Source organism: Schistocerca cancellata, chromosome 10 (assembly GCF_023864275.1).
Source record: "Schistocerca cancellata isolate TAMUIC-IGC-003103 chromosome 10, iqSchCanc2.1, whole genome shotgun sequence".
NCBI classification, from domain to species: domain Eukaryota; kingdom Metazoa; phylum Arthropoda; class Insecta; order Orthoptera; family Acrididae; genus Schistocerca; species Schistocerca cancellata.
The window spans coordinates 216,571,855-216,598,230 of NC_064635.1; the positions used below are offsets into that span (position 1 = coordinate 216,571,855).

General features: G+C 43.0%; 1 protein-coding gene across 1 annotated transcript in view; it reads left to right on the forward strand.

Moving 5' to 3' along the window:
• The window catches only part of LOC126106405 (hemolymph lipopolysaccharide-binding protein-like), a 79,776-nt gene that overhangs the window by 42,000 nt on the left and 11,400 nt on the right, over positions 1-26,376 (forward strand). Inside the window, exon 4 of the mRNA XM_049912678.1 lies at positions 13,250-13,492. Coding sequence (XP_049768635.1) covers positions 13,250-13,492 — 243 coding nt within the window. The remainder of the gene's footprint in view (positions 1-13,249; positions 13,493-26,376) is intronic.

The following is a 26,376-nucleotide window of genomic DNA, read 5'->3' on the forward strand; positions in this document are numbered from 1 at the left end:
AAGTCTAGAGATGGGTCGAACTCGTTCATCCCCGTGAACTACTTCATTCGTTTCACTCTTTGCCGTGAAGCGTTCAAATGAAGTAGTTCATTCATGAAGTACGGAAGCCTGGCGAAGTTGCCTAGTTAGCCGCTCAGCCGCGGCTACGCTCGCTCGTACAATAAAGCTTCGTAATTCTTCATAAGTTTACCAACAGATGGCCGAACTATGCAGTAACGTGCACGCAACGTTTTACGCTCTTACAGCGTCTGAGTTAAATAGATCATGGTCGAAGGGGACAAAGGAAAGATAAACAGAGAAGCCTGTCACATATAAAGAAGGTATTGTATTTAATCTTGCTCGACATTTTCTCATGAAGCGCCCAAAAGAAGTCTTTATCTGCCAAATGAAACATTATTTGTATTAATGGACTGGAAACTAGGGTTACCAACGAAATGCAGTCCAATTTTAAGTACCTTTTAAAATTTAATCTAAAATAAAATGAGTTTGTTTACCACTGCCACAAAGTCTATATACCTACGTTAAGTAATTATTCAGAAGTTTTCCTGTAGATTTTATTTTTGTTGAGACTAATAACCCTCCAGCTTCAAAACGTAAACTGTCGCCTGTAGTCATTGGTACGATTTCAGGTAAAATCCCTTTTTCAGTGTTATTAACAAACCTTTTATTTTCATGTTGGCTGTGCGTGCTCACACAGCCAGCCTTTTCGTTTGTATCTTTAATATTCATTTGTCTGCAAGCGCTGCCAACGGTAGGCTACCCGTAGACGCGAAATTTAACTGCACAGATAGTCACGGGTAATGATGTCAGCACTGCAGGAAGCAACTGACACTGCTTTCCCATCGCCCATCACTTATCCCATCGTAAACCTATTGTTCGCCACAAACACCGCGCGATTCGTCGACAGGCAGTAGAGGGAGGACTGAAGTGAAGGGAGGATGAGTGACGTAGCGCCGATGTAGTGGGAGAGGGGAAGAGTGAACTAGAAAAAAGTGTGGAGTGTGCTATCTGTGAAGAGTTTGAAGTACCAGTTCATTGAAATTGAGTGGTTAGTTCACACTTCACTGGAGTGAAGCGTTCATTTGAACCACTCATTCACGAGCTCCCCATCACTAGGAGGAACAGAGAGGGGGAAGCAGTCTGGAGTACACGCCGGTATTCTTATGGGTGGAGCGCTGCCAGCCTGTTACGCGCCGTGCGTTTACTCACAACTACTTTTGCGGAAGACGAAATCTAATTTGGAGATTCGAATACAATGTTCGATACTGCTGTTACGTGTTAAGCCTGTTGCAATTTTGCTAAGCCCTTCCATGGCAGTTTCCGAGTGATTTATTCTCCCCGCATTATGGAAAAAAATGGTTGAACATTACTACAGTCAAACATGTCCAACACCTACAATGGCTAGAAGTATTCCGAATTGGTAAATACGCTGCGAGTAATTACAACGTATAAAGACATTGCTAATTAGCCTGGCGTAAGTTGAGTTTCGATGTATTTTTGAAAATTTTTGCTCTCCGTTTCTGAGTGATAGTCGGACGTTTTGATTTTTGATCCATGAAACACCTGTCTCCGCCTGCATGAACAATAATTAAACTCTGACCGGTACTTTTGTTTGACAATACTACTCACACACTATCACTTTGCCAACATTTATTTCCTGTATAATGCGTGTGAATTCGTGTTTCGTCTTAGTAAACTACTGGTCGCTTTGATTCTGGTGATACCCTGAGAAAGTATGGTCTTTTAGCAACATTGCCCTCTCGTCCGCACAAAACAAAGTGGTTCAAATGGCTCTGACCACTATCTACATCTACAGCTACATCTACAGCCATACTCCGCAAGCCACCTGACGGTGTGTGGCGGAGGGTACCTTCAGTACCTCTATCGGTTCTCCCTTCTATTCCAGTCTCGTATTGTTCGTGGAAAGAAGGATTGTCGGTATGCCTCGGTGTGGGCTCTAATCTCTCTGATTTTATCCTCATGGTCTCTTCGCGAGATATACGTAGGAGGGAGCAATATGCTGCTTGACTCTTCGGTGAAGGTATGTTCTCGAAACTTCGACAAAAGCCCGTACCGAGCTACTGAGCGTCTCTCCTGCAGAGTCTTCCACTGGAGTTTATCTATCATCTCCGTAACGCTTTCGCGATTACTAAATGATCCTGTAACGAAGCGCGCTGCTCTCCGTTGGATCTTCTCTATGTCTTGTATCAACCCTATCTGGTACGGATCCCACACTGCTGAGCAGTATTCAAGCAGTGGGTGAACAAGCGTACTGTAACCTACTTCCTTTGTTTTCGGATTGCATTTCCTTAGGATTCTTCCAATGAATCTCAGTCTGGCATCTGCTTTACCGACAATCAACATTATATGATCATTCCATTTTAAATCACTCCTAATGCGTACTCCCAGATAATTTATGGTATTAACTGCTTCCAGTTGCTGACCTGCTATTTTGTAGCTAAATGATAAAGGATCTATCTTTCTGTGTATCTGCAGCACATTACACTTGTCTACATTGAGATTCAGTTGCCATTCCCTGCACCATGCGTCAATTCGCTGCAGATCCTCCTGCATTTCAGTACAAATTTCCATTGTTACAACCTCTCGATACACCACAGCATCATCTGCAAAAAGCCTCAGTGAACTTCCGATGTCATCCACCAGGTCATTTATGTATATTGTGAACAGCAACGGTCCTATGACACTCCCCTGTGGCACACCTGAAATTACTCTTACTTCGGAAGACTTCTCTCCATTGAGAATAACATGCTGCGTCCTGTTATCTAGGAACTCCTCAATCCAATCACACAATTGGTCTGATAGTCCATATGCTCTTACTTTGTTCAATAAACGACTGTGGGGAACTGTATCGAACGCCTTGCGGAAGTCAAGAAACACGGCATCTACCTGTGAACCCGTGTCTATGGCCCTCTGAGTCTCGTGGACGAATAGCGCGAGCTGGGTTTCACATGACCGTCTTTTTCGAAACCCATGCTGATTCCTACAGAGTAGATTTCTAGTCTCCAGAAAAGTCATTATACTCGAACACAATACGTGTTCCAAAATTCTACAACTGATCGACGTTAGAGATATAGGTCTATAGTTCTGCACATCTGTTCGACGTCCCTTCTTGAAAACGGGGATGACCTGTGCCCTTTTCCAATCCTTTGGAACGCTACGCTCTTCTAGAGACCTACGGTACACCGCTGCAAGAAGGGGGGCAAGTTCCTTCGCGTACTCTGTGTAAAATTGAACTGGTATCCCATCAGGTCCAGAGGCCTTTCCTCTTTTGAGCGATTTTAATTGTTTCTCTATCCCTCTGTCGTCTATTTCGATATCTACCATTTTGTCATCTGTGCGACAATCTAGAGAAGGAACTACAGTGCAATCTTCCTCTGTGAAACAACTTTGGAAAAAGACATTTAGTATCTCGGCCTTTAGTCTGTCATCGTCTGTTTCAGTATCATTTTGGTCACAGAGTGTCTGGACATTTTGTTTTGATCCACCTACCGCTTTGACATAAGACCAAAATTTCTTAGGTTTTCTGCCAAGTCAGTACACAGAACTTTACTTTCAAATTCATTGAACGCCTCTCGCATAGCTCTCTTCACACTACATTTCGCTTCGCGTAATTTTTGTTTGTCTGCAAGGCTTTGGCTATGTTTATGTTTGCTGTGAAGTTCCCTTTGCTTCCGCAGCAGTTTTCTAACTCGGTTGTTGAACCACGGTGGCTCTTTTCCATCTCTTACGATCTTGCTTGGCACATACTCATCTAACGCATATTGTACGATGGTTTTGAACTTTGCCCACTGATCCTCAACACTATCAGTACTTGAGACAAAACTTTTGTGTTGAGCCAACAGGTACTCTGAAATCTGCTTTTTGTCACTTTTTCTAAACAGAAAAATCTTCCTACCCTTTTTAATATTCCTATTTACGGCTGAAATCATCGATGCCGTAACCGCTTTATGATCACTGATTCCCTGTTCTGCGTTAACTTTTTCAAATAGTTCGGGTCTGTTTGTCACCAGAAGGTCTAATATGTTATCGCCACGAGTCGGTTCTCTGTTTAACTGCTCAAGGTAGTTTTCAGATAAAGCACTTAAAAAATTTCACTGGATTCTTTGTCCCTGCCACCCGTTATGAACGTCTGAGTCTCCCAGTCTATATCCGGCAAATTAAAATCTCCACCCAGAACTATAACATGGTGGGGAAATCTACTCGAAATATTTTCCAAATTATCCTTCAGGTGCTCAGCCACAACAGCTGCTGAGCCAGGGGGCCTATAGAGACTTAACATCTGAGGTCATCAGTCCCCCAGAACTTAGAACTACTTAAACCTAACTAACCTATGGGCATAACACACATCCATGCCTGAGGCAGGATTCGAAACTGCGACTGTAGCGGTCGCGCGGTTTTAGACTGAAGCGCCTAGAACCGCTCGGCCATAACGGCCGACCCACAAAACAAAGCGTTAATTTTGACAGCTTCTAAAACGAAAATCTATAGACACGACAGTGCTCTAAGAGTTTCCGTGTTTCCTTGCCAACTTTGAAGCTCATTTCTGTTTGACAAAAGTTGTGCAGTTTTTGCAAAGTTCGTATTTCTTTCTATTGTTCGTAATGGCACGGAAATTGCTGCCTGATAATACATTTATCCATATCATCGGTCGCATACTGGTTGTGAGCTTCTTGCTTCTTGGGCGCTAGTTTAACCGTAGCCTCGCTGTACCTCGCCACGTCACCTAGTTGCTGGCACTGCCTTTCCAGGCAATAGGTATTGCTGCGTTCTCTACAACGAAAACTAGTTGGCCGAGGGAGTCGAGATTGGTCAGAAGCTCTTTCACTGCGTTTCGTAAGAACAGAAGAATTGGTGCGTCCGAATTTCTTGCAACTTGAGATGTATCAGGTAAGTGCTTTTCATATAACGTACAATTAGTATTGCGCATGTACGTTACTCATAAGTTAGAATTTTTCTATTTCAAGACTGCAGAATAGGAAAACTTATTTTTCTTATGATCTTTTATTTCAAAAATTGGCAAGTTAGCAAATAAGCAAGCGTCTCTCCCAATAGCTAGAATGAAAATAAAGTGAGGAAAACTGAAGTGATACAGCGATGACTAATTTGTTACCCCTTATTCCATAATCAGACACGAAAGAAGTGACACATGGACGGCTGGTCCCGGCGGAGGTTCGAGTCCTCCCTCGGGCATGGGTGTGTGTGTGTTTGTCCTTAGGATAATTTGGGTTAAGTAGTGTGTAAGCTTAGGGACTGATGACCTTAGCAGTCAAGTCCCATAAGATTTCACACACATTTGAACATTTTTTTGACACATGGAAACTACGACAGATGACGTGTGTGAGTTGTTTGAAATGAACAGCCGCAGTGCTGTGAGTTGATATATGTCGACTGGCATTAGTACCCGTGAATGCTCGGGTGTGTATTTATTGCATTATTATGTTACTACATCTCCTTATTCTCCCTCTCTCCATTGTCTTCCGCCCCATTCTTTGACAGTTTCACCTGCGTGTGTAGTGAAATTCGGCCGGAAATTCAATTTCACGCGGCTCAGTTCTTATGACTTCATCTCCTTAACAGTGTACCCCAAAGTAATATAATTTTCCGTTTACGTACAATGGAATGTCAGGAAACTGTCTGCGAAGTGTGTTGCAAATAAAGTTAGCACACTGACATCAACAGTTAGCTTCGCGTGTTTATTTATTTAGCGTATGGCAAGTACAAATCACGTATGAAAAATCTAATAGTACATAACACACAAAACATTTACAATATCACAAACAAACATCTAGGTTAGAAATATAATCGATTGCACTGTTAGTCGCATCCATGAAGTCCCTTGTTGGCCCAGGGTAGGCCCTCAGAGGGCATTCTACCACGATATGGTGAATTGTCTGCCTGTCGGCGCCGCAGTCGCACTGTGGTGATGGCACTATGCTCCATTCGTACAAGGAGTCCGCACAGCGGCCGTGGCTCGTCCTGATCCTGTTAAGGGTAGACCGCATTTTGCGGGGCAAGTCAAAGCCCCGAGGTCTGTTAGATGTTCCCAATAAGGTGTTAACCTGAGGCGGTGTCTTTTCCTCCCATTCTTCTCTCCAGCGGTCCTCAAGAATAACAGCGTTCTTTACCAGATCTTTGGCACTTGCGAGAGGGGGGTGTCTGGATTTCAATCTATTTTGCTCAATTCCATTACTCAGGGTGTGGATAGGAAGATCTGGGCTATTTTGGATTTTTCGACACTCCCTGACAAGTGCGTGTTCTCTGCGCAAATCGAGTAATCGTTCTTTACAGGCTGGATCGAAACACGTCCGACGGTAGAAAAAGATTGTCTGGCAGTGAATGTAGGAAAAGACAGGCGCTGAAGGAAGATGACGACAAGAAGCCAAAGGGTGCACTGTAGCGATATTTCAAGCCAGAGAGAGAACGACCTGGCAGCGGCGAGGGTGGAAAAATACGAGTAGATCCTGAAAGTACAGAACCTAGTGGAGCTGCTGCAGCTACATCTTTATCTTCAGGACATGACCAGAGAGTTGACGAACACAGTACTGCGACCACCGCATACAGTAACAATGCTAACGGTGGGCCATCTACGACATGTTCAACAGACCTCGTCTGGACTTAAGACCTGCTTTGTAACGAAAGCTCCTAGATTGAAACATCAGGCGGAACTGAAATTAGGCGACCCGATTCGGAAAATACCGGAGGGACATCAGCCGAGGTACTCACCACCGGAGAAGGGATTGAAGGCGAGCCTAAACTGGAAAATACAATTGGCTCAGATCCCGGAAGACGGCCGGAAATTATTACCGACTGCATTCGAACGACTTTGGTCATGCGAGGTCCTCCGGAGTGCATTAAGGAAGCTGAAGAATGTCCTAAAAACGCGGACAGCCGGCGTTTCAGCCCTGTACACTACAGCTATTCTTTGAAGAATTTAGAAGAAGCAGATAGACATTGGTTGGTGTACTCAAAGAGCAAGGTTGCTGTGTTCTGCTTTTGTTGCAAACTTTTTTCATCTACAGTAAAAACTGTAAAGAACGGTATAAGCGACTAGCGGCAGGTTGCTTCGTATCTCGAAAGTCACGGGCAATCTACCGAGCATTTGAATTCACATAAAAAGTGGATCGTGTTTTCCGAGGGACTGAAAAAGTCACGGACTGTCGACGCCGACCATGAAAGGCTTCTGAATACTGAAAGCGAACATTGGTGAAATGTTCTTCAGCGCTTAATGGCAATAACTCATTTCCTGGGTCGGCAATGCATACCTCTGAGAGGAAGTACAGATACGCTCTTTTAGCCTGACTACGGAAACTTCTTGAAACTCGTTGAATTATTGGGAAAGTTCGACACCGTGATGATGGAGCACCTGCACAGAACAAAGCAAGGTGAGAACAACTGTCATGATTATCTTGGAAAAGAAACACAGAATGAAATAATTCATCTTATTGTATCATCTATAACCAAACAATATTCTATTTAAAATCTGCAAAATATTACAGTATAATTCTGGACTGCACACCAGGTATTTCAAAAGTTGCACAGATAACAGTTGTGGTACGTTTCGTCCAGGAGACAAGACTCGACGGGGTATACGCTGTCCGAATTCGGGAGCATTTCCTGGGATTCCTTCCGATGCCCGATTCTTCAAGCTCCACTTTGACGCAGGTCGTACTCAAATTCATGGAAGACAAAAAAATCCTATTGTGTAATATCGGAGGGCAAGCATACGACAATGGAGCTAACATGAAAGGAAAGAAATCTGGTCTCGAGAAAAGAATTTCAGATGTCAACAAGAGAGCATTTTATGTACTATGTAGCAGTCACTCCTTGAATCTTGTTGTAAACGATGCCGCTATGTCTTCTACATATGCTGTTTCCATGTTTACGACAAGCTTCTATGACTTCTTCTCGTCCTCCGTACGAAGTTGAGATGTCTTGAAGAAGTATCTGCCCAACCTGTCGCTGAAGCCACTCAGCGATAGAAGGTGGGGAAGTCGCATCGATGCACTTGCTCCCCTGAGGTTTCAAACTGGAGGCGTTCATGATGCACTGGTTCAGATATCAGGAGAATTGGATGGCATGAGCGCTCACGAAGCAACGTCACTTGCGAATCAAATAAAAAATTACACCTTTCTCACTCCTCTGGCAATCTGGTACGACGTTCTGCTTCATATCAGTCTAGTCAGTAAGACCCTCCAGACCATTGACATAAATGTTTCTGAGGGCGTGGAACTGCTTGAAAAAACGAAAACATATTTTGAGACATGCAGAACAGAAGAAAATTTTGTGTCTTTCTTGACGGATTCCAAAGAATTGGCTACAGAATTACAGCTAGAAGATCTAACGTTACCACGGGTAAGCGTTTCCCGGCGACGAAGCAAGAAGCCAATACACTTTACCTATGAAGGAAGGGATGAGAAAATAGATGACCCAACAAAAAGTTACAAGATTGAATTCTACTATTATCTTTTAGATATAGTAACCACATCTTTGGATGAGAGATTCAATCAACTGAAAACTCATTGTGACTATTTTCATTCTCTCTACGACATCGGCGAGCTGAAGAATGAACCTCCTGACAGACTGGACACAAAGTGTAGAAACCTCGCAACGATTTTGCAAGATCATGAGTCAAGGGACACTGATGCACTGGAGTTGATGGAAGAACTAAAAGTGCTTTCAACCTGGAATAGATCCAAAAGAGACTCTAAAGTTTATAGGAGGATATAATTTTTGCCCTAATGTTAACATTGCTCTGAGAATTCTCCTAACACTCCCAGTGACAGTTGCGAGTGGAGAGAGGGGTTTCTCGAAACTGAAATTGATAAAGACATACCTCCAATAAACGATGAGTCAAACTCGTTTGAACGATTTTGCAACAATATCGATTGAGGACGAGCTTGCAGAGAACTTACATTACACAGATTGTGTGAAAGAGTTTGCACAAGCAAAAGCAAGGAAGGTTCGATTTGTCTAGTATTTTTTTAAATTTTTGTATAATGATCAGTGTCTTGGTTATTTACTGTGTTGTTTCTTATTTTGTTCATCATTAAATAGTTATTGTAAATATTATTGTTCAAACCAAATTATCGTTAAATTCTAAATATACCGGGTGATCAAAAAGTCAGTATAAATTTGACAACTGAATAACTCACGGAATGAAGTAGATAGAGAGGTACAAATTGACACACGTGCTTGGAATGACATGAGGTTTTATTAGAACAAAAAATTATACAAAAGTTCAAAAAATGTCCGACAGATGGCGCTTCATCTGATCAGAATAGCAATAATTAGCATAACAAAGTAAGACAAAGCAAAGATGATGTTCTTTACAGGAAATGCTGAATATGTCCACCATCATTCCTCAACAATAGCTGTAGTCGAGGAATAATGTTGTGAACAGCACAGTAAAGCATGTCCGGAGTTATGGTGAGGCATTGGTGTCGGATGTTGTCTTTCAGCATCCATTGAGATGACGGTCGATCACGATACACTTGCGACTTCAGGTAACCCCAAAGCCAATAATCGCACGGACTGAGGTCTGGGGACCTGGGAGGCCAAGCATATGCAATATGGGGTGGAGCGCCATCCTGCATAAACATCGTACGTTCCAGCGGGTGTTTATCAGCCAGGCTGGGGATGATTCGATTCTGTAACATATCGGCGTACCTCTCACCCGTCACGGTAGCAGTTAGACGTTTTGTTGTCCAGCTGTCCATCTGTCGGACATTTTGTGAACTTTGTTTCTTTAAATAATAAAACCCCTTGTCATTCCAAGCATATGTGTCAATTTTTACCTCTCTATCTACATTTTTCCGTGCTTTATTAAGTTTTCAAATTTATACTGTCTTTTTGATCACCCGGTATTTTGTTTTCGGTTGAATACATTATCTGTTTACAACCATAGAAAAATGTTTATTTACGTTAACTGTAAGTTCATGCCGCACGGGATTAGCCGAGCCGACTGTGCGGCTGGTCCCGGCGGAGGCTCGAGTCCTCCCTCGGGCAGGGGTGTGTGTGTTTGTGCTTAGGATAATTTAGGTTAAGTAGTGTGTAAGCTTAGGGACTGATGACGTTAGCAGTCAAGTCCCATAAGATTTCACACACATTTGAACATTTCTGGAAATTCACAAGGCTTATTAAAATTAACTAGATTTCTTCAATCAGGTTTGACTCCATTTTTGAGCTGGTCCCTGCGACTGTTTTGTACAAATCTATAGAGAATGTCACCAATCAGTCGCAATTTTTGTTTTTATTTTCCAGATCTACATAGATTTCGGGACAGTGTGGCTATTCTCAATGCTTTGAGTTACGTTTACATCTATACCGACATGCTGGATTTAACTGTCAACATGACGGTCTAGATGTAAGCACATATTAAAAGCTTTGGGACTGGCCACTCATTGGCCGAAACCTAGGTAGATCTGAAAAGTAAAAAAATAAAAAAAAAATAAAAAAAATAAAAATAAAAAAAAAATTGAAAATTGATAATTGATTGATTACATTTCCTACAGTTTTTTTAATAAAATTCCACAAATGTTTTGTAAAAAAAACGGGGGGAGGGGGGGCGGTAATTTAGCAGCTTAGCAGCTCGCACGGGGCGGCACTTGGGCTTGCGCCGGCCCTGCGCGGGACTGCTCATATCTGAAGATGTATCTACATCCGGACATATCTAGGAATATGGGACACCTTTTTTAAAAACACCTTGTATACAGGGTGGTCCATTGATAGTGACCGGGCCAAATATTTCACAAAATAAGCGTCATACGGAAAAACTACAAAGTACACAACTCGTCGCTATGGCGCTATGGTTGGCCCGCTAGATGTCGCTGCGGTAAGTCAAACGGATATCAACTGCGTTTTTTTTTAAAAAGGAACCCCAATTTTTTGTTACATGTTCATGTAGTACGTAAAGAAATATGAATGTTTTAGTGGGACCACTGTTTTCGTCCGCAGCTCGTCGTCGTGCGGTAGCGTTCTCGCTTCCCGCGCCCGGGTTCCCGGGTTCGATTCCCGGCGGGTCAGGTATTTTCTCTGCCTCGTGATGACTGGGTGTTGTCTGATGTCCTTAGGTGAGTTAGGTTTAAGTAGTTCGAAGTTCTAGGGGACTGATGACCATAGCTGTTAAGTCCCATAGTGCTCAGAGCCATTTGAACCACTTTCTTTCGTTTTGTGATAGATGGCGCTGCAATTGTGACAAACGTGTAAGTACGTGGTATCACGTAACATTCCACCAGTGCGGACGGTATTTGCTTCGTGATACATTACCCGTGTTAAAACGGACCGTTTACCAATTGCGGAAAAGGTCGATATCGTGTTGATGTATGGCTATTGTGATCAAAAGGCCCAACGGACGTGTGCTATGTATGCTGCTCGGTATCCTGGACGACACCATCCAAGTGTCCGGACCGTTCGCCGTATAGTTACGTTATTTAAGGAAACAGGAAGTGTTCAGCCACATGTGAAACGTCAACCACCACCTGCAACAAATGATGATGCCCAAGTATGTGTTTTAGCTGCTGTCGCGGCTAATCCGCACATCAGTAGCAGACGAACTGCGCGAGAATCGGGAATCTCAAAAGCGTCGGTGTTCAGAATGCTACATCAACATCGATTGCCCCCGTACGGTATTTCTATGCACCAGAAACTGCATGGCGACGACTCTGAACGTCGTGTACAGTTCTGCCACTGGGCACAAGAGAAATTAAAGGACGATGACTGATTTTTTGCACGCGTTCTATTTAGCGACGAAGTGTCATTCACCAACAGCGGTAACGTAAACCGGCATAATATGCACTATTGGGCAACGGAAAATCCACGATGGCTGCCACAAGTGGAACATCAGCGACCTTGGCGGGTTAATGTATGGTGCGGCATTATGGCAGGAAGGATAATTGGCCCCCATTTTATCGATGGCAATCTAAATGGTGCAATGTATTCTGATTTCCTACGTAATGTCCTACCGATGTTACTACAAGATGTTTCACTACATGACAGAATGGGGATGTACTTCCAACATGATGGATGTCCGACACATACCTCGCGTGCGGTTGAAGCGGTATTGAATAGTATATTTCATGACAGGTGGATTGGTCGTCGAAGCACCATACCATGGCCCGCACGTTCACTTGATCTGACGTCCCCGGATTTCTTTCTGTGGGGAAAGTTGAAGGATATTTGCTATCGTGATCCACCTACAACGCCTGACAACATTCGTCAGCGCATTGTCAATGCATGTGCGAACATTACGGAAGGCGAACTACTCGCTGTTGAGAGGAATGTCGTTACACGTATTGCCAAATGCACTGAGGTTGACGGACATCATTTTGAGCATTTATTGCATTAATGTGGTATTTACAGGTAATCACGCTGTAACAGCATGCGTTCTCAGAAATTATAAGTTCACAAAGGTACATGTATCACATTGGAACAACCGAAATAAAATTTCAAACGTACCTACGTTCTTTATTTTAATTTAAAAAAACTGCCTGTTACAAACTGTTCGTCTAAAATTGAGAGCCATATGTTTGTGACTATTACAGCGCCATCTATCACAAAGCGAAAAAGTGGCCCAACTAAAAGATTCCTATTTCTTTACGTACTACAGGAATGTGTAATAAAAAATGTGGGTTCCTATTTAAAAAAACGCAGTTGATATTCGGTTGACCTATGGCAGCGCCATCTAGCGGGCCATCCATAGCGCCATCTGGTTTCCCCCTTCAAGCTAGACAAGTTTCGTTTTTTGTAGTCTTTTTTCGTTTCACGCTTATATCGTGAGATATTTGGCCCGGTCACGATCAATGGACCACCCTGTATATAAATATAGCACAGAGAAAAGAATGAATCTTAAGTGTGCAGCGTTGCTAATTTGTAGGTTAATAAGTGACTTTTAGTTTGAATAACCCAAAAGTGACTGTAACGTCGTCCAACAAATAGGCCATAGAAATTCTGATTGTTTTAACTCGTCAGACACAAATTGTACCTTGCTACTCTGGCCCATGAGAATTTCTCGAGTATCCAATATCAATTAAATATTCATCATAATTTAGCTCCACGTGCGTTATTCGGTGTTGGTTTTCACTCAAATCACGTTGGGCAGTTAAAAAACATGAGTATTATCAGCTAGTAACAACAATAATAGTAACAGGCAATAAATTACTGCAAAATAAGGAAAGTTGTTAGCGTCTCTATAGTATTTTCATTATGTTAATGTCTATTACATGTTCAACAGTTCCTCCCGAAGTACGTCTAGATTACAAATTTTACGATGGAATCGGATATTACAAAATTCACAAAAGAGGGTCATTCTGGAATGAAGCAAATGAAACATGTCGCGACGAAGGTGCCCATCTGGTTGTCATCAATTCCAAGAGGGAGGAAGACGTCGTCAAAGGCATTGTGAAAGACAGTGGAACCGAGTGGGCCTATATTGGATTGTACCGTGATGATGAAGAGGAATTTAGAACCGTTCTCGGTAAGTAATTCTTTAAATCAATATTACTGTGTGTGTAGTCTAGTACCTTCTACTATATGTATGTGAATGTGCATTTTTAATTTTTCCTTTCTTCTTCTTTCTGGAAAGTTATGTGGGTCCAAATCCAAGATATCTCTTTCACTTCTAGAGTTTAAATAGTGTTGTCGAATTTCTTGATGGTAAACATCCTGAATTTTCCAGATTTTTTTGGTGTATTCCGGAATACTTTTACGTGTTCGGAAAACTTCAGCTGTGTTGTCAAATACTGTAGGAATTGTAGAAATCTTCTCGAGTATTCAAAAAAATTAATGAAATGTTCTCGTTTTCTTTAATCGAAAATTTTACGTTATATAATGACCTCGAATATTACCGAAATATCTCTATTATTCTGTGACTACGAATACTTACGTGCTTTGTTCGGAGAATGTAAGGGAAGATTTGGGTGTACTGCAATAGTCTTGAGCAAAAGATCAAAAACTGGTTAATAAGTAAGTCTCGAGTTAAATCATAGGATGGCGTAGTGAAATGAAACTAAAAAAGAGTGAGGGAAAAGACTTGCCTGAGAACGGGAATAGCTTCTATCATTGGGAGAGAGTCAACGTAACGCGAATAATGAAAAGATTCGCACATTTAAATATTTTCGCTCATACGAGATACATTTCTCAAAAAAAAAAAAAAAAAAAAAAAATGGAGTGATTCCCATTTTGAAAAAAAAAACAGATGAATGGTTTTGGTATCGGCTCTTACGCCAGTTTCCCATTAAACACCATACGTGTTGAGGTACTCGAGAAATCTAACGGAAGGCAACAAGTTAACATCAACCAGGATTTTAATGTAAAGGAAGAACCACAATAAAATAATGAAAATACTGTGAAATAAAAGAATTTACGGAAGTGATAGAAATTGTTCAAAGCGAGAGAAAATTAAATTAAGTGGTGAAATGTCAGATGCCTTCGATCCCCCAATAGGCAACAAAGACGTACCAGCTTCTACTTATTTCTCTTTTATTTTTTGCTTTTTGGCATCTAGAGCTGACGAGCCATCACCATAAATGTACTTGTACCAAAATGCATTAGAAAGTGTCTTGCACCTCAACTGAAAATGAATCTGACTGGTGCTCCACTCTGAAGTCGATAATGCATTTCAGTGCTGTTCCAACAGGCGAAGATGTGGTTGGCACCATCAGCGTTACCGCAGCCGCGTAATAGGGATTCGACGAAGCCAATCCAATGTAAATTTTTCTTACAACTACCTTGGAGGCACGTTACGATGTTCTTAAGTCTTGTGGAGCATTGGTATTTCTCGTGTCAGAACTTCTTATGATCAACTGGGTTAATTCTGGCGTAATCTCTGCCTTTTAATGTGGATGTACCTTGCCATCCCGCGTTCCCGCGCCACGCTGATTATTATCCCGAGGACGTTTAAAACGTCTGTAGCTGCTATTGCCGTATGTTTCTTTTATGCACGTAAGTGGCTGCTTTAGCTTATGTCTTGCTTTATTTCCGAGAATGCCATGGAGCGCTTCAACCCAGCAGAAGGTAATACGCTGTTTGTTTGATGCAAGTTTTACTCTACTGGCCATTAAAATTGCTACACCAAGAATAAATGCAGATGATAAACGGGTATTCATTGGACAAATATATTATACTAGAACTGACATATGATCACATTTTCACGCAGTTTGGGTGCATAGATCCTGAGAAATCAGTACCCAGAGCAACGACCTCTGGCCGTAATAACGGCCTTGATACGCCTGGGCATTGAGTCAAACAGTGCTGGGATGGCGTGTACAGGTACAGCTGCCCATGCAGCTTCAACACGATACCACAGTTCATCAAGAGTAGTGACTGGCGTATTGTGACGAGCCTGTTGCTCGGCAACCATTGACCAGACGTTTTCAATTGGCGAGAGATCTGCAGAATGTGATGGCCAGGGCAGCAGTCGAACATTTTCTGTATGCAGAAAGGCCCGTACAGGACCTGCAACATGCGGTCGTGCATTATCCTGCTGAAATGTAGGGTTTCGCAGGTATCGAATGAAGGGTAGAGCCACGCGTCGTAACACAGCTGAAATGTAACGTCCACTATTCAAAATGCCGTCAGTGTGAACAAGAGGTGACCGAGACATATCACCAATGGCACCCCATACCATCACGCCGGGTGAATAGCCAGCCTGTCCATGACGAATAAACGCTTCCAATGTGCGTTCACCTCGATGTCGCCAGACACGGATCGACCATCATGATACTGTAAACAGAACCTGCATTCATCCGAAAAAATGACGTTTTGCCATTCGTGCACCCAGGTTCGTCGTCGAGTATACCATCGCAGGCGCTCCTGCCTGTGATGCAGCGTCAAGGGTAACCGCAGCCATGGTCTCCAAGCTGATAGTCCATGCTGCTGCAAACGTCGTCGAACTCTTCGTGCAGATGATTGTTGTCTTGCAAACGTCCCCATCTGTTGACTCAGGGTTCGAGACGTGGCTGCACGATCCGTTACAGCCATGGGGATAAGATGCCTGTCATCTCGACTGCTAGTGATACGAGGCCGTTGGGATCCAGCACGGCGTTCCGTATTACCCTCCTGAACCCATCGATTCCATATTCTGGTAACAGTCATTGGATCTCGACCAGCGCGAACAGCAATGTCGCGATACGATGAACCGCAATCCCGATAGGCTACGATCCGACCTTTATCAAAGTCGGAAACGTGATGGTACGCATTTCTCGTCCTTACGCGAGGAATCACAACAACGTTTCACCAGGCAACGCCGGTCAACTGCTGTTTGTGCATGAGAAATCGGTTGCAAACTTTCCTCATGTCAGCACGTTGTAGGTGTCGCCACCGGCGCCAACCTCGTGTGAATGCTCTGAAAGGCTAATAATTTGCATATCACAACATCTTCTTCCTGTCGGTTAAATTTCGCGTCTGTAGCACGTCATCTTCGTGGTGTAGCAATTTTAATGGTCAGTAGTGTAATATCGTGTTCATTATGTCGTATGGCACCAGATTTTGCTTTGTAGAGTTGTTTTAATAGTTTTGGGCGACGATCTCGAATCAGAGTGATTAGAGGGATATTCACTACCAAGAAAATTTTGAGCTGACCTTTTCTGAAAATCGGTGTTGTGGGCGACACGTCCGGAGCATTTTTCTCCAAGTTCCGAAAGCGCGCCGCTGCATGCTGGAATTAGGCAGATATCAGAACTGACGGCCAAACGCTGAAAACTGCGTACTGCGAGGGCGAGTGGCAGCACGCGTCGTGTCCGCGCAGGCCGCCCCTCCACGGTCGGCCACTCTCTCCGTGGGCCGCCATTGCTCTTCACGTCCCTGCCTGTGGTGGTTGGTCGGTCGCTCGTACTGCTCCGTCCTTCGGCATGCCAATCAGGGATCACGCCGATCGGGAAGTGCACACGCTTATCCGATTCTGAAATGCAAAAAAAGTTAGTTCTGATGAATTTACCTGCAGCTTCTTGAAGTTTATGGTGCAGGTGTAGCGTATGATGGAAATGTGCGTATAAGTGGTGTAGGCTGTTTAACTGAGGAAGAACAAACGTTCACGATGATGAACGATCTGGATGTCCTACTGTCACGAATGAAGACTTCACACAAAATTCTGACGAGGCAATTCGCCAAAGCGGGCGCTTAACTATTGACGAGCTGATCCAAAATTTTCATGTTTCAAGATCAGTAGTTTTCCACATTGTTATTGACAAACTTTGTCTTGTGTTTAATTCCATCCGAGGCTTGGTTTAGATTTGAATGAAGTATGTATTTGCTAAGCTGCCGCCTTGCTAGGCCTAATACGGGTGAGGATTTTCTTTCAGGGTTTACTTCCTTAGCCTTTGTAGGTCCCTCTTCTCCACAAGGCAATGGTGTCCTCTTCTAATTATCCCCTGGGAGGATGGGTTGCCTTATCCACCATCTCCACCATATCGAAGATCTCCTCCTCAACCGAAGGTGCCGTTAAGGTCTTCGCCCGTAACCCTGGAGATGGGTTCCACGTTATACGCCGTAGAACTGGGTCCCTCCGTGGACTTAGAAATCCGTTCACACCGCCCGACAGCTGTGGAGGATGCCCACCCCCACAGCGTGGATGCACCACACAAGAATTACTCAACTAGTTGGTAGGCAGGGTAGCCTGTCTCCCTTGAGCCGGGTTAGTGGTTGTATATAAAGCCACAACAAAATCCCAGCAAACTGGAGTAAAGGAGTCGTTCTGTTCAAAAAGGGCAGTCCGCGAAAATGTGGAAATTAAAGAGGCATCACGCTGCTGTCACATACCTTGAAGCTGCTATAAAAGATCATAGAAATGAGAATCACAAAGACAGTAGAACCTTCGCTTGAGGAACAACAACATGCATTCAGGAAAGACCGAGATACTATGCATCTTATTTTTGCAGCAAGAATGGTATACAGTCTGGACCATAAGACTTACTTTTGGTCAAGTTGGTTCACTACTCCGAGGATATCTACGTTACTCATGCTGACAGCTATTCTTGATTCGAATTCTGGAATATTTACTTCGTCTTTCTTTTGTGAAGGCATTTCGGAGACTATGTTTAGTAACTCTGCTTTGGCAGCGCTGTTTTCGATAGTATGTCCTCTGCTATCGCGCGGAAAAGGCACTGAATGCTGAAGCTTTAATTTTCACGTTTAAACCACGAAGATTGTACAAATTAAGGTGTCGTGCAGACTAGGGCACGGACATGGAACTAGGCATTCCTCACGTATGGAAGCAGCTGGAAGACTTGAGAACGAACAAGTCTTGCACTTAACACGGATCTCTCGACCAGCACAAAGTCGCAAGGGACTGGAAAAAGAGCAGGTGACTCCTGCATATAAGAAAGGGCCAATAACATTGGCGCCGCCATCTTGAAGTGAGCCGCCATCTTGAACCAAAGTTTCTCACGGCAAAGATATGTCACTTAGCCACTGACGCCAGTAAGTAAATCCCGTACAAGGTCACACAGAGATGCCCCATAGAGAGTACATCTCACAGTGCCAATAGATTCTCATTTTTTTAAAAAAAGAAAGGAGATAAGGAAAGGAAAGGAACTTTATTAATTTCTGTAATAGTGAGTCAGATCACCTGTAATATAAACATTAGTACAATTGCCTGAACCTTCAGCTCAGACACATACAGATTCATATTCGCCGATTTTACTATAAGAACTAGAAATTCAACTAAATACCTAGAAATTCCAATAACGAATAACTTAAATTGGTAGGAACACATAGAAAATGATGTGGGGAAGTCTATCTAAAGGCTGCGTTTTATTGGCAGGGCACACACAAAATGTAACGGATCTACCAAGGAGACTGCCTACATTACGCTTGTCCTTCCTATTTTAGAATACTGCTGTGCAGTGTGGGATCCTTAACAGATAGGATCGACGGAGTACATCGGAAAAGTTCAGAGGAGGACAGCACGTTTTGTATTATCACGAAATAGCGAAGAGAGTGTAACTGAAATATACAGGATTTCGGACAGACATAATTAAAACAAAGGCGATTTTCATTGCGGAGAAAACTTCTCCAGAAATTCCAATCAGCAATTTTCTCCTCCTAATGCGAAAATATTTTGCAGACTCCGACCTAGATATGGAGAAACGATCACCATGATAAAATAAGGGAAATCAGAGGTCTATGGAAATACTGGGTGATCAAAAAGTCAGTGTAAGTTTGAAAACTGAATAAATCATGGAATAATGTAGATAGAGAGGTACAAATTGATACACGTGCTTGGAATGACATGGGGTTTTATTAGAACCAAAAAAAATACAAAAGTTCAAAAAATGTCATCTGGTCAGAATAGCAATAAGTAGCATAACAAAGTAAGACAAAGCAAAGATGATGTTCTTTACAGGAAATGCTCAATATGTCCACCATCATTCCTCAACAATAGCTGTAGTCGAGGAATAATGTTGTGAACAGCACTGTAAAGCATGTCCGGAGTTATGGTGAGGCATTGGCGTCGGATGTTGTCTTTCAGCATCCCTAGAGATGTCGGTCGATCACGATACACTTGCGACTTCAGGTAACCCCAAAGCCAATAATCGCACGGACTGAGGTCTGGGGACCTGGGAGGCCAAGCATAACGAAAGTGGCGGCTGAGCACACGATCATCACCAAACGACGCGCGCAAGAGATCTTTCACGCGTCTAGCAATACTTTTTTTTTTGTTCTAATAAAACCCCATGACATTCCAAACATGTGTGTCAATTTTTACCTCACTATGTACATTATTCCGTGGTTTATTAAGTTTTCAAATTTATACTAACATTTTGATAACCCGGTATATAGCTGCTCGTTCTTTCTGAACGCTATACGTGATTGGAATAATAGAGAATTGTGGAGGTGGTTCAATGAACCCTCTGCCAGGCACTTAAATGTGATTTGCAGAGTATCCATGTTGACGTAGATGTGCTGCTGCTTCTATTGCCAGGAAAGTTACAGCCTCGACATCGATTTATTACAGAAATTATGAACGCGTTCTGAGCTCGAAAGCACTAAATTTCCTCGGGACAGAGAAGTTTCTGTTTCCAGACCAGCACGGACTTGGAAAGCATCGCTCGTGCGGTGTTCAGCTTTCTCCGTGTCTCGCGTAACAGCCTGCGAACCGCCGGTGAAGGGCGCCACGGAGGTTGCGTATTCGTAGCGCTGACGCGAGGCGCCCCTGCACACAGGCCCGAGCGTACGGATTAGATGCACGAATACGTTCGTGGCTCGAAGCGTTCTTGAGTAATAACGACGCAGTACGCTGTCCTCGACGGCGAGTGTTCATCAGAGATAAGGTTATGGTCGGGAGTGCCCCAGCGAAGTGTGACCAGACCGCTCTAATTTTTGATATGCATAAACGGGCTGAGGTAGGGTGAGAAGCGAGTCACGGTTGTCTGCTAAGCTGTCGCCACACAGCGACTGCAGGAGGGAATTCTAGTTGTGTAACATGAAGAAAAATATGAATTATATCCTATGAGTAGGTAATCAATTCTGTAACGTTGTTGTTGTTGTTGTGGTCTTCAGTCCTGAGACTGGTTTGATCCAGCTCTCCATGCTACTCTATCCTGTGCAAGCCTCTTCATCTCCCAGTACCTACTGCAACCTACATCCTTCTGAATCTGCTTGGTGTATTCATCTCTTGGTCTCCCTCTACGATTTTTACCCTTCACGCTGCCCTCCAATACTAAATTGGTGATCCCTTGTTGCCTCAGAACATGTCCTACCAGCCGATTCCTTCTTATAGTCAAGTTGTGCCACAAACTTCTCTTCTCCCCAATCCTATTCAATACCTCCTCATTAGTTATGTGATCTACCCATCTAATCTTCAGCATTGTTCTGTAGCACCACATTTCGAAAGCTTCTATTCTCTTCTTGTCTAAACTATTTATCGTCCATGTTTCACTTCCATACGTGGCTACACTCCATACAAATACTTTCAGAATCGACTTCCTCACACTTAAATCTATACTCGATGTTAACAAATTTCTCTTCTTCAGAAACGCTTTCCTTGCCATTGCTAGTCTACATTTTATATGCTCTCTACTTCGATCATCATCAGTTATTTTGCACCCTAAATAGCAAAACTCCTTTACTACTTTAAGTGTCTTATTTCCTAATCTAATACCCTCAGCATCACCCGACTTAATTCGACTACATTCCATTATCCTCGTTTTGCTTTTGTTGATTTTCATCTTATATCCTCCCTTCAAGACACTATCCATTCCGTTCAACTGCTGTCTCTGACAGAATTACAATGTCCTCGGCGAATCTCAAAGTCTTTGTTTCTTCTCCATGGATTTTAATTCCTACTCGGAACTTTTCTTTTGTTTCCTTCACTGATTTCTCAATATACAGATTGAATAACATCGGGGATAGGCTACAACCCTGTTTCACTCCCTTCCCAACCATTGCTTCCCTTTCATGCCCATCGACTCTTATAACTGCCATCTGGTTTCTGTACAAATCGTAAATAGCCTTTCGCTCCCTGTATTTCACCACTGCCACCTTCTGTAACGTTCGAATACACAATTAGTAGTGCAGAACTGCGAAGTAGTAAGGTGAATGGGCGGCTTAGTTTTATTGGGAGAATTTTGGGGAAGTGTAGCTCATCTACAAAGGAGATGGCATATAGAACACTAGTGTGATCAGTTCTCGAGTGCTGCTTGAGTGTTTGGGCTCCCCACCAGGTGAGAGGAGTGCTGGTAGATTTGCCACCGGTAGTTTCGATCAGCTATCGTTTTGGCCATCAGTCTTCTGACTGGTTTGATGCGGCCCGCCACGAATTCCTCTCCTGTGCCAACCTTTTCATCTCAGAGCAGCACTTGCAACCTACACCTACATTCTCAATTTTTTCTGTATGCATTCCAATCTCTGTCTTCCTCTACAGTTTTTGCACTTTGCAGCTCGCTCTATTACCATGGAAGTCATTCCCTCATGTCTAACAGATGTCCTGTCATCCTGTCCCTTCTTCTAATCAGTGTTTTCCACATATTCCTTTGCTCTCCGATTCTGCGTAGATCCTCTTCGTTCCTTACCTTACCAGTCCAACTAATTTTCAACATTCATCTGTAGCACCACATCTCAAATGCTTCTCTTCTGTTCTGGTTTTCCCACAGCCCATGTTTCACTACCATACAATGCCGTACTTCAGACGTACATCCTCAGAAATTTCTTCCTCAAATTAAGACCGGTATTTGATATTAGTAGACTTCTCTTGGCCAGGAATGCCCTTTTTGCGATAGCTATCTTGCGTGTGATGTCCTCCTTGCTTTGTGCGTCATTGGTTATTTTACTGCCTAGGTAGCAGAATTCCTTAACTTCATCTATTTCGTGACCATCAATCCTAATGTTAAGTTTCTCGCTGTTGTCATTTCTACGGCTTCAATCAGTACGCAAGTATTATGGATATGTTTCGTGAGTTGAGATAGGAATCCCTGGAGCGGACGTTCTTTTCACGGGAGAGCAATTTAGAGAACTGGCAGTTGAGGCCGACTGCAGAACGATTATACTGCTGCCAACGTACATTTCGCATAAGAACCACGAGGATAACATAAGTGATTTCTGCGCTCGTACAGAGGGTTATAGACAGTGGTTTTCCCCCTGCTGCATCTGCCAACTGAATAGGAAAGGAAATTACTAGCAGTGGTACAGTCAGTGACTTGTGGCGAATGGAGGTGTGGATGCAGGAAGGTGGTTTTCTATCTTGTGTTGTGAAAAAAGGAAACAAGGTTAGAGGTTAACGACCTTTCGACAACGGGGTCATTAGAAATGGAGCACAAGTTCGGATTAGCGAAGGTCAGATAGGAAATCTGCCGTGCGGTTTCAAAGGAACCAATTTTAGAAAACGGTTTCAATTAAGACACATTCTTCTACAAATACCTCAAAAGTCTTAAGACAAATATTTAAAACATTTAACCCGGGCAACCTTGCAGAGCCTCCACAAGTTTTAGAAAACTGCAGCTCGTACAATAAGTGAGGCCCGCGATTGTGAGGCGGCGACTTGGCCACGAGCGGTGGAGGCGACTGAGTACTTATCTTCGAATTAAGATGTGGACTCCGTTTGTACTTCCACCCCGTTCAGAACACCGAAATCGGAACCAATCAGCACACCCGAGCTCAGACCAAGTCCACCGCCCGTACGCACACTAGTAATATAAAAGGGGAGGCTCTGCACTTCGGTGGCCCACTGCTTCCGATCTCTGAAACATAAATCGGAAGCGACAACAGGGAACTAAACAATCCTTCCTTCACCTTAATACTCAAACTTATACACAAAACTACTTCGATAAAATTGACAATAATAAAACTAATTTCATTTCTTTAAAGAGAACCACTTACACGAATGATGCAAATGGAACTGGCTCATTAAAACCCAAGCATCACATGGAGCACCTTATGTGGGCCTGTAAGGTAACACACGGCAATCTTTAGACACGGAATGTAGATCGTTCGGTAAGGCTGCGCACACGTGTCAATGTTTTAGACCCTTGCCATCTGAAGTAAGAACAATACTATTAAGGCGCGAAACACACAATAACAGGCATGAAATATCACATCACAGACCTTGCAACACTTTGGTGCCTCAAAAGCACTCATCATTATATTTCACTAATCGTTGGTAGAACTTGAATTACTTAACTTGATGTCAGCTGTTGGATCGATGTAGCGAAGACACCAGACGTTGCTTAGTCCGATAATAACAGCGTCTCCCTTCACGGGAGCGAGCACATGCGTAGCTTATAACACTCCCCGTCTGCTAACTACTGTACCATAACCTCAATGCCAGAAGCAGGTTGTAACATAAAACAATTTTGTAAAAGTAACTATGGCACAAAGCAACAGAGCAGTGTTACCCTCTGAGAGGAATTTTGTTAATTTGACCGTGTTGTTCCTAACGGAGTTGGCTTATCGGAAATGAAAGTAAGAATTACGTAAATGTTGGAATAGTGACAAACAAAATTTTGCCTAGCTATACTATTCCTAGAATAAGGGAAACGGTCGCCAGCCTAATTAGGCAAGAGAAAGATTAACATTCTCGTTTATGAAAGTAGGTATAAGTAACTATAATGGACAACACAACAAACACAACCTAGACTTAGCAACTCTCGAGTGCAATAAACTCTGACACACATATGTTTTAAGATTGAAGCTAACAGTTAGAGCAGCAGGAACTATTTTCAAAATTATAACAGGTACAGAAAAACACTATCACTTTCAGGGTTTACACAAACTGAGTGGTCTTTATACTATTAATATGCACACAAGAGAGACAAACACTTGGCATACATGAGAATGTAACGTTTCACAACTGCAGCTTTCTCACTTTTACTACAACGAAACACAATGTTGACAAAATTGCAAGAAACTGACTCTCCTTTTTAGAATTTACTACAGACAACAACGTGATCATTTACTTTATAAGACTCAGCCTAAAGTTTGAAGTTGGTAACAGCACTTTAAATAACAGTTTCAATAGGAAAATTATCATTAGACAAATAACATTTGCTTTAACTCACTCTGTTACCACATTAGCTTTAACTATCTTTTTAATAAGTTCAAGAGGCATTATTTAACAAAGCTCTAGGCTTCAACGTACTTTCAGTAAGGACACTCGGTAATCACTTTACTTCAAACGGAGAGGACCCTGAGAGGTGTTATGATGAGGAGTAAAATCAAGGTAGGTAAATAAATTCCGATATGAATTACCTTATATTTCAGCACACTAACACATCCATTAGGCTGATCCTTCACTGTACATCAATATAGTATTACGTTACGGTGATTGCGCAATGTGGTGGCAACTGCATGTTGGTAGGTGGAATTACAGGTAGAATTGCCGGACTTTATTGTATCTTCATGGCGATGATTCATACAAATTCCAGAATAGATCCAGCTATTTATCCACCCATCCGAGTCATTGGAAAGAAGCAGTAAAAGCCTCTCTCTGAATCAGCATGATATGCACCTTTACATTGACAGTGCACAGACTGGTAGCTCCTTTCCGACTGCTGGCTCATCTCCGACTCGTGGCTCGTCCCCGACTGACTATCAGTTCCACCTTTTCCACCTAGGCCAACCACAATTTGCGCGCGCTACACAGTTCCGTTCCCGAGGGGAACCACTACACCTTTTACATACAGAATAACTAAGAGCCCTAAGTGAGGATCAGCAATTTACATAACAGCAACCAAATACATTAAATAAAACAAAACATTTACACATATTGACATCTCTACAAAAAATTATTCACACAAAATTAGAATCATATACAGTAAGTTTTGTTCCCTCCAAATGGGACAAAGAATATAAATTGCAGATACACTACTTTGCACAGAATCAAATCACGACATCAAAGTTTATATAAAGAAAGCAGTATACAATTTTATGTTATCGATTCAATCACATTTACAGAAGATCAACAATGTAACATTAAATAAAACAAAAAAAACAAAATAAATCCATACAGCATAAGAGCTGTGGTGTTACAAGCTCCACGAGGCTGCCAAGAAGCCACAGCGCCGGCCCGCTGTTCCTGACCCCAGCACGGTCAGGCGCTGACCGCCGCCAGTGCTCGGGCACACCGCGCTCGCTGTCGTCTCTCCAACGTCTCGCTAATATCGCGCACTTCCTTGTGCCGTGCCCAACTTTGTTGTCCCTTTCCACTCCGTACTGCCCGCTATATCCTGAGCCGGCCCAGGCTCCAAAGATAAACTTCTGCCAGAGGGAATCGAAGTGCCTAACCAACGATAGCCCTGGCACCAGTCCCGCCACGGCTCAAACAGGTCATTTTTATTTCTCTGAGATTGTTAAATATGTTTCTCTATGATATACGCAATAGCAACTATTTGTTGCGTGTTAGTTGCATACGTGCTGAGCCACCACATGGGCATTTCCCCTATTCTGACCCTACTGTTTGCATATGCCAACCTCTTTTTTTTTTTTTTTTTTCAAGTCAGATATTTGACAAAACCTTAAAAGTTGTACAACATTCGCCTCATTGGCAGCTTAAACACAGGAAAATCCTCCAGATAAATTACCTGTTGCCTTCCTTCTTGTCTGAGTACAAAACACAGTGATCGCCACAAGCTCCACACGTTGGAGGCCATCACGGTGCAGCAGGAACCCCTGCGACATAGGGCTGCGTGCTAAGCAAAGACAAGGGCCTGTCTCAGCTTACCTGTGTGGCTGGAAGGCGGAATGCCGTGGGCGCCCTGTAGACTACGTCACTTCCAGCCGCTCTCTCCCATCTACCCATCACATGGTACCTCAGCAAAATGGTTCAAATGGCTCTGTGCACTATGGGACATCTGTGGTCATCAGTCCCCTAGAACTTAGAACTACTTAAACCTAACTAACCTAAAGACATCACACACATCCATGCCCGAG